The 16,996-nt window shown below is 41.8% G+C and overlaps 1 protein-coding gene across 2 annotated transcripts in view; it reads left to right on the forward strand.

Moving 5' to 3' along the window:
* The first annotated feature begins 234 nt into the window (after positions 1 to 234).
* The window catches only part of LEPR (leptin receptor), a 57,817-nt gene continuing 41,055 nt past the window's right edge, over positions 235 to 16,996 (forward strand). Inside the window, exons 1-2 of one of the 2 annotated variants that reach the window (XM_081915734.1) lie at positions 235 to 398; positions 16,555 to 16,613. In XM_081915734.1, the coding sequence (XP_081771860.1) occupies positions 16,574 to 16,613 (40 nt within the window). In that variant the 5' untranslated portion in view covers positions 235 to 398; positions 16,555 to 16,573. Of the gene's footprint in view, positions 399 to 521; positions 546 to 16,554; positions 16,614 to 16,996 lie in introns of those variants that run through there. The other variant, XM_081915735.1, reaches the window with a different exon arrangement.

Below are 16,996 nucleotides of genomic sequence, written 5' to 3' on the forward strand. Positions count from 1 at the left end.
GGCCCCAGCCTCTGGCCAGCCGGCGCTTCCCGCGTCCCCAGTAGGGAGTGCTAGTAGCCGCACAGGTAGCGAGCGAGAAGCTGCAGCATTTTCCCGCCCGCTGCTTGTCCTCACCAGCGCTGCGCGCCCGCCAGCCTCAAGGCTCCTCTGCAGACGGCGCCGACGCCGAGCTGACCGGCTGGCTGGCATAAAGGCCGAAGGGGGCTGGGGGGGGGGAGGCGGGGAGAGGGAGAGGGAGCTATGGTTCCACTGCCAGCCGGGTGAAGAGCGTGGGGCTTGAGGGGAAAGGGCGCGCGCCTCACAGGAGCGGGAGCAGTTTCTCCTTCTTCCTTCCCCCTTCTCTCTTCCCCCCTGCGTGAAAAGAGCGGCCGAGATTCCAGCTGGTCGCCACAGCAAAGGTACGTGTTTTCCTTTTCTCCTTCTTCTGCCTGGCTAGTTCTGGCCGAGGGTCTTTTGGCACTGGCTGCGTTGGGGAGCGCAAGCGTCAGTGGGTGCCTTGGTGCGCCACACCGCTATAACCACCGCAGCTCGCAGGAGCTTTAATCGTTGTTATTATTATTAGTATTATTAGCATTGGTATTAATATGGTGTTACTATTTTGGTCGGGTAGGGCTACTTTCAGTTAACTTTGGGTGGCTCCTAGGTGCTTGGGACGGCAGGTTGGCCAGAGAGTAAGTCTCGTTGAAGCCAGGGAGGGCTTACTTCGGAGTAAACATGGCCAGGACTGCACTGCATAAAGGGTGCTGCAGGAAGGACCTGCTGAAGTTTGCGCAGAGAGGGGAAAGCGAAGAGCGTGTGAGGTGTTGCGACTGGCTGGGAGGCGATTTGCCAGGCGATAAAGGCAGGCTTGTGTTTGCGCTGCCGCGGACCAGACTGCGCATCCGCGTCAGTCTTCTTGTCCTCATCGTCTGACAAATGGGACGTGCAACAGTTTTAGCGGAACCACCGAGGACAGGAGGAACTCGCTCGGAGTTGACATTTACAGCTGCAAGTTGTAATCATTGTAGAGTTTCCTAGGTTATGTTTCAGATCTCTTCAGTCTATGTCAGTGAAGCTCCTTTTGTCCTTTGGAAAAAGAGAGGCAAAGATGCTTTCAGCTCCTTGGTAGTTTGGCCACCTTAAACGAGCTATTTGTCTTGTTCTCTCAAAAGTTTTCACGACAAGGACTGCAAACTAAAACAAAAAGCCTGGAAAAATAAATAAATCGAAGAGAAGCTTGTAATGAGCGCTGGTAAGGTTTTCCTTTGCAAATCTCACCAGAGCTGTAACCTACAACTCTCTTAGTGATCTGCTACCAGTGGCATTTTTGCACATCATAGTTCCTGTAATGCAGTTGGAAGACTCAACATCTACCACATTTTGATCCTAGCCTTCCTCCAAGGAACTCCTGGTGGCCTAGGCAGGGGTTATCCCATTTTTATCATCACAACAAGCTACCAAGGTAGGTTGGTGTATGCGATGCCATACCCTAGGCCACTGCTGCAACTTTGATCATGGCTGTGCAGGGATTTGCATTCATGAGTTGCTGCTCCAAGTCCAAATTCTAAAAAGCTTTTGGTACAATGTACTGTTGATTTCAGATTGCCAATTTGGGTCAGAGTGACAGTGTTCTGGTGTGGGTGACAGAGAGAGAAACAAAGCCACAAGTGCTGGTTCCTATATCATGGTAAACCAAGGCTCATGGTTTGTTCCTCCTGGCTCCAGGGAGGGAGGAACAAAGTTAGGAGCAATTCAGCAGTGTGCCACTAGCATGCTGCTCATTCACAGCAGGTCATGGCTTATGGCTTACCACAATGTGTCAATGTGTATTTACATCAGTTGGAATTGGTTCCAGAAATAGGTTTTAAAATGGTGGGAAATGTTAGATTTTGTACAGCCAAAATCTGCTGGTTGATACTAATAAAAGTCTTGCCCAGCTGTGGGGTTTCCCCCCTTTCATTTTCTTATGTACTAACATGGACCCTTTGCACACACATACACACGCGCACACATGCGCGGCAGTTCTATTGATTTGAAACACATTCCTAACTTATCTATTCTTTTGCTTGAAATTACACAAGCAATGTGTTGTTGGCATTAACTTTGTAACAGTCATGTAAAGATGCAGTAGCTATTAAAAGATAGCATAATTAAGGGTTATGCAATGGGACTGTTTAGGACTTAAGTGTTTTCATTGGCACTTGTTTTGTTTCCTAGTGTAATAACGTTCCATTCATTTTCAAACCTTGTGGGATTCGCACGACACAGAACAGGGTGAAGAGTCATTTTATTGAGACCTTTGGTTGTTTGCTTAATAAATACAATTTTAAATTATTTTGAAATATTAGCTGTTCTAATATTTTGGAGAGCAGATGCAAACTGCTCCATGGCTTGTGTTTAGGTGTACGTAATGAAAGAGAGAGAGGGGGAACTCTTCATGTGGCTATCTGAAATTATTATTTATTATCTACATAGATGAGATCTAAGCAGCTTCCTAGAGTTTCTGCTCACCCAGTGGATTTAAAAAACCCATTTTCATAGGATAGCTGACCCCTATGCCACATCACAAACTGCTTTTGAAAGTCCTACTACAAAGCAAGCCCATATAGATTTACTCAGAATTTGCACTGTGTCCAGAACAGCTTACTCACAGTGTGCATAAAATTATGAGAGGTGCTGCTTGAAAAAAAAAAAAAGCTTCAAAGACTGGCTCCATTTGTTTCACATTTTTTTTGGATCCTGACTGCAGCGCCTACAAGTACAATTAAGACTAGACAAGATTTCTTCCTGTACCAAATCTGTATAGCAGAGAGTTAATTTGTAAACATTTGAGAGAAAATATTTAATAAAAGTAGGTTAAAAAGTAGGAAGCATTAACAAATAACAATAGGGTTGCCATATTTTGAAGAGCAAAAAAAGAGAATGCCATGATGACTCTAATTTTAAATACCCCAAATATATGCAGGCTATAGAAGCTGTGATATATTGCTGGGGGTGGGGCAGGAGAAGAGAAGAGGAAAGCAAGTCTTCAGGCACTAGTTATGTCTATGTCTCATCCAGAAAGTATAGTCAGAGACATTTTGGCAAATTTTAAAAATCTGCCCAGACAGAAATTTTACCCCTGAAAAAGAGGACCTGTCCTGGAAAAAGAGGACACATGGCAACCCTAAACAATAACAAATACCAGCAAATAGTGAATTCCAGATATTTGAAAGTTATGAGGGGTAGAAGTCCTGCACGGCGTGGGGAAGAATGTGTGACAGAGGCACGGGCGCATGCATTCTACCCCTAATTTGCCCTGTGCCGTGCTGAAAAGGAAGTATTTAAATAACCACGTTGGAAATATCTGCATGGTTCTAAGAATGTTCAGCTGAACACAGTTATAAGTCTCCTTCAGACATTTATGGGGAATGCTTGCCCATGAGACATGGTGGCTTTCATCACACATTCACTTTGAATGCCTTGAGACCACAGCAAATAGGGCAAGAACTGACCTTGCATCAAACTAAGAGACATTGACCATAGTACCACATAACTACTTCTGCACAGCTAAGGAAGCTTTGGGCTATGTCCCCTGCCCCCTGACAACATAATCCTGTGTCACATGGTGAACTACGTTCGAAAATGAGGGGAGTTTGAAAAGTAGGGCCTTCTCGGTAGTAGCGCCTGCCCTGTGGAACGCCCTCCCATCAGATGTCAAGGAAATAAGCAGCTATCTTTTTTTAAAAGACATCTGAAGGAAGCTCTGTTTAGGGAAGTTTTTAATATTTAATGCTGTATGGTTTTTAACACTCGATTGGGAGCTGCCCAGAGTGGCTGGGGAAACTCAGCCAGATGAGCGGGGTATAAATAAATCTTGCCTTGAATTAAGAGAATGAGGTTTAGTGTAGAGATCAATCAAATAAAAATAAAAATAAAAATTGTGTTCTGCAGGAATTTTAATACAGAACTTTCAATTTTTTATTTAAGTTTATTTTGTATAAGCTTCACAAGATGATGATATCCTTCAACGATAACAAATGCAGCGCCGAGCAGTATGACAGCGTGAAACAGGGCTTGCCCCAACTCTTTTTGGCAAATTCTTCTCCCCAGTGCTCTCATACACCTTCAGCTCAACTGAAAATGGTGTCGCCTTACATTCGAGGAGCGACAAGGGTCTGTTCGGCCTGGTATGGTCTCTGCACCAAGACAAAAGTGCAGTGGATCCTTATCCAAGAGATGTTGTTTCCAGATAAGGCAGCCTTGACAGCACACTCTGTGGAAGCTCTGTGGTCATTTGTCCAAGCCTGCAAGGAGTTTGGCCTTTCCGACAGCCTGATGAAGACCAACTTCCTGGATGTTGCCAGCACTCCAAGCATCAGCAGTGATGACTACATGCTTGAGGTGGTAGACGATTTTGTCTACCTGGGTTCCACCATAACCAGCAACCTCCTCATTGATGCTGAGCTGAACACATGTATTTATTGGCAAGGCAGCTACAGCAATGGCTCGCCTCTCCAAAAGGGTATGGGGAAATGTCCAATACCAAGCTGGAGATGTACCAGGCTTGTGTATTGTGTATCCTTTACAGAAGTGAGTCATGGGCAACTTACAACCACTGGGAACAATGCCCCAATGCCTTCCACATGCACTGCGTCAGGAAGATTTTGGGCATCACATTGCAGGACAGAATCTCAAAGAAAGATGTTCTCTCTGAAGCCCATATTCTTAGCATGCTCACATTCTTGTCTCAGGGACAGCTACATTGGCTTGGTCATGTCCACCAAATAAAAGATGGTAGGATCAGGTTCCCCAAGGATGTGCTCTACAGGGAACAGGCTTCAGGCACCAGGCCCTTTGAAAGACTAACTCTGTGTTACAAAGATGTCTGCAAATGTGACATGAAGGCTGGCAATATCAGTCTTGTGTGGGAAATCCTTTGCAGATGATTGCAGTGCCTGGAGACAGACAGTCAAGTCGCACATCTGTAGCAGTGACCAGAGAAGGAATGACTATTGGGAGGAGTGCAGAGAGAAGAAACACCCTGGTGCATCTGCAGCAGCACAACTGGATGTCTTCATCTGCCCCAGTTGCAGTAAAACATGCCTCTCTACAGCTACATCAGGCGCTGTAACTCCCCAGTAGTTTGACTTCACCCCTAAAGGCGCACTCTTCCATTGTCTTCCAAGACAGATGGATGCCAACCACAAGCCGTAAAGTAATGTCCACAATTGCAAATAACAATTATGATTTAAAATTCTATGTAAAACAAATTTACTTTCAGTATAATATTGGCATCATGTTAAAAATTATCACTAAGGTCCACAATGAAGACAATTATGTATGTCAAGAAAACTTTGATTACCTTTTGTCTGCAATCAATTGCTTCTCAGTCTTTTGACTAAGATCAAGTGTAGTGTAGTGTGTTGTGTTTAATGTAAATGCAACTTAATGGTGGTGGTAGACTGACATAGTGAAGTTGTGGGTTTTTTGTATTTTGTGTATTCTCTGCTTAGTGCCAGAAGATACTTCTTAAGGAAGCAAATGACCTGAAAGTGAGGAGCTTTTTCATAGTTGTCAGACCAATTCTAGAAGCTTGCCAAAATGGAACGTTTATATGCTCCATCAACTTCTTCCCTGTAGACAGTTGGAAAACTGAAATGTCTATACAGAAAATAAATATTCAGCCAGCAGTACCTTCTTAATCTGTAGAGTTTTATAAGTGTTTTGTTTTGCAGGGTGGGGGTGGGGGAGTGACCTTGTCCTTTCTGTATTGTCTTTTTGTGTCTACAAAACCTACTCAGTTAAAAATATTTATGTCTAAATGTGATATGCAGCCTGTTCCTCTGTGAGTCACTGTCTTTGTTTGAAGGCATTATGATATGTGATGATCTATTAAATATATATGAAGTGCTTCTACTAGTGCAAAGATTTCTGCTTGCACAATGGAACTTCCCCTCTTTCTCCCTATGCACCTCCTGTCCCCGCACGCTCTCAAAATCTGCTCCGGAGGGTTGAGGGAAACCCTAGAACAAATTGGGGTTGCAGGAAGAGGAGAAGGAGGGGAAGTTTTATTGCACAGCCTTGTGTTGTCAGAACTACTTCATTGGGTATGGCCCATAGTATCAAAATAACCCGTGGTGAGACTTAATATGCTGATTATTTATACATGTATTCATGATGGCTTCACTGAAATAATTGATTCAAATCAGGATTTGAATCACTAGGAATGAAAAAAAGCAGTTTGAATAAGTTATTTGAAGAATCAAATCTCTCTTTTTGTAATCTGTGTTATTTCCTGACAAGCTTGCATAGTAATTTTTTGCCATAAAGACTTAAACATATTGCAGCACAAGCCTGGATTTGCCGCCAAGCAACGAACTTGGTTTAAGACTGATTTTTGTTTGTTAGGGAGAAATAAATCACAACCCTGGGTTTGCTAATCCTGGGTTCGTTAATCTATTTGCTTCTCAAAGAGGGATGAGCAAAGCAGAAGTGATCAGGATACATGCACCAGAACACAACTCACAGTTTCGTTTCTTAAGCTTACTGTTACATGCAAACATGACCATGTAGAATCCAAATCATTCCACACCTGTTGCACCCAAAAAGCTATGAGCATGAACTGTGGATTGGAAAATACCTCAGAACTAGGATTGCAAATCAGGATCAAACAATGATTTCTCCTACTAGTTTGGAGGAGTTATACAAACCACAGTTTTCTGGTTTGTCACCCAGTGGTAAACCACATTTTACACAAAAGTGGAAATAATGGATTAAAACATAGCATGCAGGTGGAAGAGGAAGTGCTGAAGTTTTCTCTCAGCCTGCCAACCCTGAGCATAGAGCCTGTTGATGCCAAGCCACGTTTGGATGTTAAATGTGAACCAACCCTCCAAATTACCTTAGCATGGGGTGCTTCCAGTCTGTTGCTAATTTGTGGATGGGATTAAAGTGCATATCAGTAAGTTCAAGTTGTACATTTAAAGTGGATATGGTCCTCTTGCGCAATGAAGCTACTTCAGAGAGGGGGAAAATACAAGTCTTTTTTGTCACAAGTGATGGGGAAATGCACTGTAAAATGTGGAATAACAATGGTTTGACCTGATGTTGCGTAACATCCCCACAAGCAAATAAGAACGAATGATCAATGTAATCAATGGACATCATGTAATCTTTTACAAACTTTGTGGAAACCAGTTGGGATGAATGCACACCTCATCTGGAAGCAACCATGGAAGTTTCATGGACTACTTATGTAACATGAAAATAGTTGTTTCTTGGTAAGTGTGTGGCAACTCTGTAATCATGTATGTGTGACAAACCTGTGAATCGATTACTCCAATTCCAGGGATGTGGCTCCCTTGTTTCACAGCTTACAGAATTTCTCTATCTACCTTAGTCTATTCAAGGTTGGCCTGCTATTGGTGTTGGATAATACTTATTGATAGAAGTGTAAGATTGCTATGCTGAAAACTAGGGAGTAATTCCTGCTGAAAACAATGGGATATACTTCTGAGTAAACACGTATAGCATTTTGCTGTATGTTACTCCTTCACTTTTAGTGGCGCAACCCCAAGGTATCTTGAATGTATATTTGCTTTGTTTGTATTATTATTATTTTAACTTGTATGCTACTTTTCCTCCTAAACGTGGCACAACAGCAAAAATACATACCACTACATGCTTACAATAAATACTAATACCCTGCAGCAGATGATTTTTAACAAGCCCCACTCTTGCTCTCATATTCTTGTGCAGTTCTTAAAGCAACAGAATGGGGAACTCGGTGTTCTGCTGAGCATGTAGAGAATAATTGGGGAAATTACATAGCTTTCTAAAGTTAAGGGTGCAGTCATCCATACTTATCTTGAGTGAGTCCCATTTAATATTGTGGGATTTGTTTCCAGGGGGGAAAGGATCAAGCTACAAGCAGAAGTCTTGCTTTGTTTTTAAGGCCTTTACTTCTTTCAGAACACTTTTTGTAATATACAGCCACATTTCAAATTAAGAAAAAGCTAATTATATGGAGGACCCAATTTTTAGGAGTGTGGAGTGACTTCTAGCTCTCAAAGAAATTAATAGGAGATCCATGTAGTTAGTTATGAAAATCAGAACACATAGCCATATGCACTATATCCATATGCATTATTAGTAGGATGTTATGCTTTGGAGGCATTTATTTAATATTCAAAAACAGCTGTTTATTTTTAAAGATAGTTTGGGTGTGCACAGTAGTCTGTTCCCATTTCATGTTAACTAACAGCTGTTGATGTTTTTATTTCACAAGCTTTTTGTCCTGTTAATAGATAAATTGAAGAAGACCCAGCCAGATGTGTGGGGGTATAAATAAATAAATAATAAAACAAAGTTTATGTTTTCACTTTCCATTTAGTGCCAGAACTATTGGATGTGTTCCCACTCTTGTATGGTTTGCATTTGATCATTGGTGACTAATTTGATATTTGAACTATTGCTGAAAGACCCACTTATATTTTAGTGCTGTTTCATCTATGGCTGTTCTGAAATAGAGTATAACTTCTTCACTCACCCATTGATTTCAGTGGGTCTGCTCTGAGTATGACCTAGTTGGATACCACCCCATTTCTTCAAATTCAGCATAGGAATGGACTGGATTTTAAAACATAATTAATCAAAAGTTTCCAGTTCCTGTTGATGTTAAAGAAATGCTACATACATGCTGATATGTCATTAATGGTGGTTGGTTTTTTGTTTGTTTGTTTTTTTAAAGTTTGTTGGGAAATATCAGTCGGAATATTGATAATGAAAAACAAATTCACATACAGTATCTATGGTTCATGTCAGATCCACTGTGAAGGGGTATCATCTTCTCTGTGGTGGTATCTCATCTGTGGGATGCCTTCCCTTCAGAGGTACAGTTGCTTCCATTTCCATCTCTCTATTCATTCGCAGCAAACTATGGCAAGTTCTTAAAAAAATGGGAGGGTCTGATCACCTCATCTGTCTCCTGAGAAATCTCTATGTGGAACAAGAAGCTACAGTTAGAACTGGATATGGAACAACAGATTGGTTCAAAATTGGGAAAAGAGTAAGACAAGGCTATATATTGTCTCCTTGCTTATTTAACTTATATGCAGAATTCTTCATGCGAAAGGCTGGACTGGATGAAACCAAACCAGAATTAAGATTGCTGGAAGAAACATCAAGAACTTCAGATATACAGATGACACAACTTTGATGGCAGAAAGTGAGGAGGAGGAATTAAAGAACCTCTTAATCAGGGTGAAAGAGGAGAGAGCAAAATATGGTTTGAAGCTCAACATCAAAAAAACTAAGATCATGGCCACTGGTCCCATCACCTCCTGGCAAATAGAAGGGGAAGAAATGGAGGCAGTGGGAGATTTTACTTTCTTGGGCTCCTTGATCACTGCAGATGGTAACAGCAGTCACGAAATTAAAAGATGCCTGCTTCTTGGGAGAATAGCGATTACAATCCTAGACAGCATCTTATAAAGCAGAGACATCACCTTACCAACAAAGGTCCGTATAGTTAAACTATGGTTTTCCTAGTAGTGATGTATGGAAGTGAGAGCTGGACCATAAAGAAGGCGGATCACCAAAGTATTGATGCTTTTGAATTATGGTGCTGAAGGAGACTCTTGAGAGTCCCATGGACTACAAGAAGATCAAACCTATCCATTCTTAAGGAAACTGGAAGGACAGATCCTGAAGCTGAGGCTCCAATACTTTGGCCACCTCATGAGATGAGAAGACTCCCTGGAAAAGACCCTGATGTTTGGAAAGATTGAGGGCACAAGGAGAAGGGGATGATAGAGGACGAGATGCTTGGACAGTGTTCTCGAAGCTATGAACATGAGTTTGACCAAACTGCGTGCTCTGGTTCATGGGGTCACAAAGAATCGGACACGACTAAACAACAACAAATTCATTCAAAACTGATGTATGGTTATTGGATTATAGCTTCAGGCTGGAAATATAAAGTCTCTTTTGCTGTTGAAAAAATTGTTTTTTAAACATGTAATTTAGTCGTCTATACCTTGTTTCAAAAGTTCTATTGCTTTTTAACTGTGTTTTAATGACAATGGTTTTATGGGTATTTGGGGTTTTTTAGCTGTTTTGTGGACTTCAGCTGTGCTTTAGCTACAATTCTATCATGTACACTCCTGTATTAAATTTCATGGTTTATGTTTAATTTTTATGAATATGGTATGTCAAACATCCTGAGGTTGCTAAAATTTAACACTGGCTTGATTTAAAAACAAATGCATAATCTTACCATATTTCAGATGAAGAGTGGCTGCCTTGAAATTTGGTTTCAGCTATAGTTGTGTACCATTGTTGTGACTGAGGGACCTTTCAGTGGATAGCAGAAGGCTCTGATGAGCTTGAGGCAGCTGTCCCAACTCTGACTCTCCTCCTCAGATCTCAAACTGTCAACATGACTGGAGGTATTAAAGGCTGTATTAACGAAGTCAGCACAGTATTCCAATGGGTCTACAGGTTACAAGCTAGTAAAGCACAGCAGAGCATGACAGTGCATGAGTAGACTTAGCTAAGAGGTTGATGCAACATTTGACATGCCCCCTTTTGAAGAGCAGGACAGGCACAGCTATTTGTGCAGTGGATGTCCCAAGCCTCAGGTCTGGATAAATAAATGGGTAGTCCTCCATCAAGGCTGGGCTTGTATGGTTTGTTTGTGGTGTCACCTCCATGTCCTTGGAGATGGAAGTGACGCTGACGGAGCTAACTTGCTGTCAGACTTATCACCAGGTGCCTCCCCAGAAGGTGTTTCACTGACATGGAAAGGTGCCAGTTGGCTTAGTGGCCTGTGACATTGCACTTGGGGTGTCCTGTGTTGCGGGGTGCAGGCTGTTCTCTTGCTACCTTGCTAGGCCTCTTCCTTGGTTCTGGATCTCCACCTTCCAAGCTGTTGGGACCCTATCCTGGGCCAGAGTCCTTCTAGGGTCCCATATTTCCATCCCCCAACCTGCTAGGACCTTTCCCGAGATCAGACTTCTCTGAGCATCTCCCACTCCTTCTTGTCATCCCAACTGCCCTCTTTAAGGCATCGCTGTGGAACTCATGACAGCAACTTTCTCAAGTAGACCATTGCTACCACCCTGTGATTCAGAGGGTGGGTCCTCTGCAGTACTCCTGCCTCCCCAGCCTCACAGAACTCAAAAGCTACAAAATAAGGCAAGGGCTGTTTGGCTGATCAGCCAGCTGCTCCTGAAGCAGAGCTTACAGCACTTCCGGTCTGGTTAGGCTACATAACACTTTAGTTAACACTCCCTGCAGTTGTAGCATCTCCTGTGGCTGGTTTAGCAGGGCCATTTAGAGCTGTCCAAGGTCCTGTCTTCTTGACTGTCTTCCCTTGTGAGTCTTCAAGCTCACATGTTGCTGGGCACATGCATTTTCTAATGCATTTGTGCTAGCTCAAAATGTATCTAAGTTTTGCAATTTTGATTCTGTCAAAACTTCAGGGATATTGCAGAGGACCTATCTTTTCTGATTTGTTGGGGGGGGGATGCTGCATATCCCTAAAATTATGTTTCAAATTTCCTGTTTTGATCAGTCATTTAGCTAAATGCAAATTGTTCAGCACATGAACAATTGGAGAGAACGTAACAATTTTTACAGCCAGTGTCACAATATCCATGGTAACACTGCCAACAAACATGGTGCAGCATGGCAACAACAGCTTTATGGCTACAGCCTGTAGACAAAGTAGATTGGGGCTGAAAGAGTACAGGAAAGTGTGGATACATGGAGACAAAGTTGTTACACTGATGAAACTTTGGAAATTGAATTGTGGAAAAAAAAACATCATAGCTATTACTTCATGCACAAGTGAAATAAAAACACAACTGAGAATGTGCCCAACTGTCCCTCTGGCTCGGCAATTGAGGGGGAATGTTGGTATTAGTGGATGAACTGTTTCTTTCCAGCAACTTGTTCACCATTGGTGAGCTTCCTCATTACAGAATGTTTGACAAGCAGGAAGTCTGTATGAGGGCTATTAAGAGAACATCTCATCCTCTGAATTTTAGAAATAGTATGCATGGCTATTATTTTCACAGTTCTTGCACCCTTCTTCACTGGGTCCTCTATTTTTTATTGTAGCATTGAATGAGAAGAAGAGGGGCATCTGCTTTATTTATTCTTTCAAGACAGATGCTTGCAATAGGTTTGCATTAGATTGGGCAGTGTGCGGCGTTTGACTGCTTTCTTTGTACCCCTGCTGAGAATTGCAACATTTTTTGAACTGAGCACATACAATTTTGCAGTCAACTTGGCTAATTAGAAGTGTGCGCTATGTAATTCAGAGAGAGATTGCACATAATGCAGTGTGTATTACTGCAGTGGCTTTTGCAGACTTTACCTATTATTTCAAATTGCTTGGCTAAATCCATAAAATAGTTTGAGAGATTCAATTCCTTCAAAGTAGTAAATAACACTAAAACTGGTTTGGTAAGCAAATAACATTCCTCCAATTCAGAAAAATAACATAGCACACATCTCTTGGGCCTGTGCCTTGGCTTCCTGTTTGGTCTCTTGGTGCTAATGTCTTCAATATGTCACTGGCAGCCATGACTGATGGGACATTTGTGACTTGCCATGTCCAAGTGAAACTCTAGGGAATGGAAAAGAACAATTTTTCTTATTTTTATCTTATTTTATAAGCAATAAAATGTGTTTTCACAGCAGCCCTTTTTATTTCATTTTTAGCCTAGTTGTTGTGAATATGAATAATGAATTTCAGTTTAATTTCCTGATTTAAAGTGATGGACTTAATGACACTGAGGCTGCATCACATTAAATTTGAATTCCTTCCTAAATAATGTTACAGACCTCGTAAGTTCACCCCATGTAAGCAGCTCCCGTTTAAGACTGATCTTGCATTCGTTGTTGGAATGCTGTTGAAAGTGGCATTCAAGTAGTGAATGCTGTACATACCACATTTAAAATTAGAAGTTCTTGCCTTGTGGATAGGAACCCACACATTGTGAGCATCCCCACTGCCATCTGCAGCTTCCAGGGTTGGGAAATGGTTGCTGGTGGTATCGGCATGCATGCAAAATAATAGCTGCCTTCCACAGGGCAATCCTTTAACATTGCAATGGGATGGGACTATGTGTGTGTCCATATACCCTTTGTGAAGCAAAGTCTGCAGCTGACACCTGCAATCTGCCTTTCCTATCCTCCCTCTGTCAGTGACATAATGCTAATTCGGTTTTAAATGTTTGAAAGCATCTTCCTCTTTCTATGAGTGCAGATGTGGCATGCACCAAAGCACCCAGTACTTAGCTAAAACTCCCAACTTTGATCTGCATCAGGGACAGTGGGAAATCTTCCCTGGCCAAAGTCCACCCCATCTAGATGTGATTGCTTCTGCAGTAAATTTCAAAGTCAGCTTCCACATTGACCAGAGAGTTTCCAGTATGAGGTAGGTTTTTGTGTGTGCCAGACACAGCCAGCTTGTCTTCAATTTGAAAATGCCTTGAGCAACAAATGAACTTTGGGAATCAAATAAGTTTAAAGGACCCTGTCTAGATTAATACATTGTCTGACAATGAAGTAAAGAGCTTAAGATACAGTGGATGAGATTCAGAGATGCTTTTCTGCAAATAGACCTTTTCCACAAGCAGAAGAGCATTTCCCGACCTCACACATGTGAAAAATAAACTAAGGGAGGAAATCAATGTAGCACTATGGCAATTGTCCCATCGGTGCAAGCATTTTTGCTTGCCAGATAGAACGATTCCCTACTCTTCCACCCTTGTGCTATTTTGGGGGTTCTCTTGACCTCCCCAGAGCCAATGTTGGGGGCATGCGGGACTTGCTAGTTGAATCTGGCCCTGAAAGTCCATAGTGTGTGAGGTCTTCCACTGACTCTTGTGCAACAGTTTACAGAACAATAGCACTGCCAGTATTTCTTCTTCTGGAATACATCTGGATCCAACTCTCTCTCTCTCTCTGTTTGTGTGTGTTTGTGATGCCAATTTTAGAAGTTCCTTCCTTCCCTTATTTTCAGTGTTGTCAAACCCTTGATTTCCCTAAATAAATTCAACATTACTATTTAGCTGTAACCATGTGGCATGGATATTTCATGCTCAGTACACCTATGCTGGTGTTGTAGCTATATACTGCTTGAACTTTTGGCTCTTATATAGGTATATCCAGGCATATTTAGTGTCATGTTTCTTGTGGACTCCAGAAAAGAACTGGGGAGTTAAGCAGGATGTTAAGGAATCACTCTGCACCCCCAATTTGCCACAGTGGCTTGCTGCCTCAACACTCACTTTCTATGTCTTTACGGGAGCAGATATTGAGAGAGAAGGGAATGTACATGCAAATCTGCACAGTAATTTGTGGCATGAGCATTGGAAATATTTCCGTGTTGACTGAAAACAGTGTTGTGGTTCACCCAGGCTTTTATGGGGATTGATTTGTATGATCTGAGAGCTTATTCTTTTTTGGACTGCTAAGGGATTAAAGCTCCCTACCCTACCATTGTCCAGATCTGACTAAGCACCAGTTCACTTGCTGTTTACTAAATAGAACCCACCCAACCCCCGGACAAATTTTTAACAAATAGCCACATCTAAATTTGCAGAATCCATTTGGGTTACTTGAATTAATTGTTTGCTATGGATCTGAGATAGCTAAATTTTTCATTTCCTCAGAAGGAGTATCTTCTAAGGTTATTGTAAGATGCATCATAATTATGGTTTGCTAATAGTGAAAGAGAATATGAAGCAAGGATCCCTGGACGGCACTTTGAGGTCCCAACAATCAGCTGATTATCATGGCATCAAAGCACTCTTTGCAAGAAGCTTCTAAAAAGCCCTTCATGGTGTTCTGAAGCTCAGATGAGCAAGACTTTAAAGCTCCGTGCAAGGCTCTTTGGAAACCCTTTGTAAAGAGCTCTGCACTGTGCTTTGATGCGCCAGGTGCACCAACCTGGCCACCTTTTTACCTGCCTACACCTGATGTCATGTATGAGGTCGAGTGATTGGTAGGTGGATGTAGCTTAGCCAAAATGGCCTAATGTGCAAAATGTGGAGGCCTTGTGGGCCTAGTTAGACCCACTAGGTCAGAGATTCCCTGTCCCAGATGTATGGGAAGGACAATTTATAAACTCTTGAAGCTGACTTTAACTGGTTGCAGCTGCTGTCGTGCTAATAACTTAAGGAGTAGTTTTCCTATAAAGGTACATCACATTCTGGCTTTGGCTTTTAAGCAGACAAAGCTATTTCGGTTTAGTAAATGTTGATAATATATACTACAGGCTGCAGAAGAAATGGATACTGTTTACTTTTACAGAAGAGGTTGAGATATACAGTGTTACCTCTGGTTACATACTTAATTTGTTCCGGCAGTCCATTCTTAATCTGAAACTGTTCTTATCCTGAGGTGCGCTTTTGCTAACGGCGCCTCCCACTGCGCGCGTGGCTGCTGCTCACATCCTGGGGCAAAGTTCACAACCAGGAGCAACTACTTCCAGGTTAGCGGAGCTCATAACCCAAAGCGTGCGTAACCAGAAGCGTTCGTTACTGTAGGACTGGGAAAGAGCACCTTCAAATCCTACAATGGTCTGACTGAGTAGAAGGCAGCTTCCTATGTTCCTTATTCTGGTGAGAAGACAATTCTACCCATATTCTGTTTTATTTTCTTTCTGTTTCACATGCTATTAAATAACTGGAGCGTTATATAAAATGTAGACTTCTAATGTGGGGGGACAGGACTCTTGCACAATGTATGGCGTTTTTCATTTACTTAAATGGAAAGAGCAGATCTGTGCTTCAAAAAGAATGCGCAAATAGCTCTGCTCTCTCTCAACTGAAATGAATGGTGGGTGTCTAGTCAGTGCTGTGTGTGCGTTGGGGCTCTCAAGGCCATAGAAAAATGAATGGAAAGGCTAAATATATGTGAGTTCTGTTGACTTTTTCTAAGATGCATTGCTTGTGTTTTTCTGCTATATCATTGGCTGCATGTTATAACCACAATGGCTTCTATATTGGTGTTATTCTCAAATGCACAATAGCAGTTATAACCACTCCTTTTAAATTGCTGTAATGCTTGACCATGTAAACTTCCTTGTTGGGAGAATAACTAAACTTGTTACAGTTCAAATGCAGAACTGCTGTTACCATAGCTGAAAGCATCAACTCCTCTGACAAAATGCCTTTGAATTCTAGGTTTCTTTATTTTTCCACAAATGTACAGGATCTCTAAGAACTGCAATTTTAGTAACACAGAAATCCTAATTAGGCAGTGGGGGTGGGAGAAGAGATAAGTGGCAAGTCAATCCATCACTTCCAAAGTGCTGCTGGTTCACTTTGGGAGGGAGGTGTATTTTATTTTTATTTTTTTAAAAACCCCACATTTCATTGCTTTCAGTGGGAGGGGGAATTCCTATAAGTATAGGAGCTCAGAACTAGCAAGCAATGGACTTTGGATCCAGCAGATCCAAGGCTGTCCTTCTCAGTCAGCCTTAAGTAGGAGTTGGTTTGCTGTGTCGTAAATATTCTTTATTCTTCTATAAATGCCAGTGTGACATTATTTCCCCCTGATTGTTTTTGCCCTCAGATCTGCTGTTTAGACCAAGATGAACTGGTATAATATTTTGACTGGATTTCTACAGCTGAGTAAGTTGCCGGCTACTCTTTCTAAACAACAGCATAAGAAAATAATCTTAGAAGATGCTAGTCGTCTATTTGGTGCACTTCTTACTTGGCCAGTGTCCCTGAATTTCTCTGTATCTTTGAGGGATTTGATGCTAGAATTAGTAACAGATTGGCAGACGAATATTATAGCTCAAATCATATCAGAGGAAACATTTTTGTGATGAAATCGTTCTAGATAATGTAATAATATAGCAAGCCAAGCATACAGTTGCAATCAAAATTATTCAAAAAACCCCCACCTGGTTGCAAATTTTATAATTTGACCACATACACAGGTGCATGTTCAAAAGATAGGGAACACTATATATTATCTCAACATTAGCAACATGATTCTGTTCTGTTGA

Source organism: Podarcis melisellensis (assembly GCF_964234715.1).
Source record: "Podarcis melisellensis genome assembly, chromosome: 6".
In the NCBI taxonomy this organism is placed as follows: Eukaryota; Metazoa; Chordata; class Lepidosauria; order Squamata; family Lacertidae; genus Podarcis; species Podarcis melisellensis.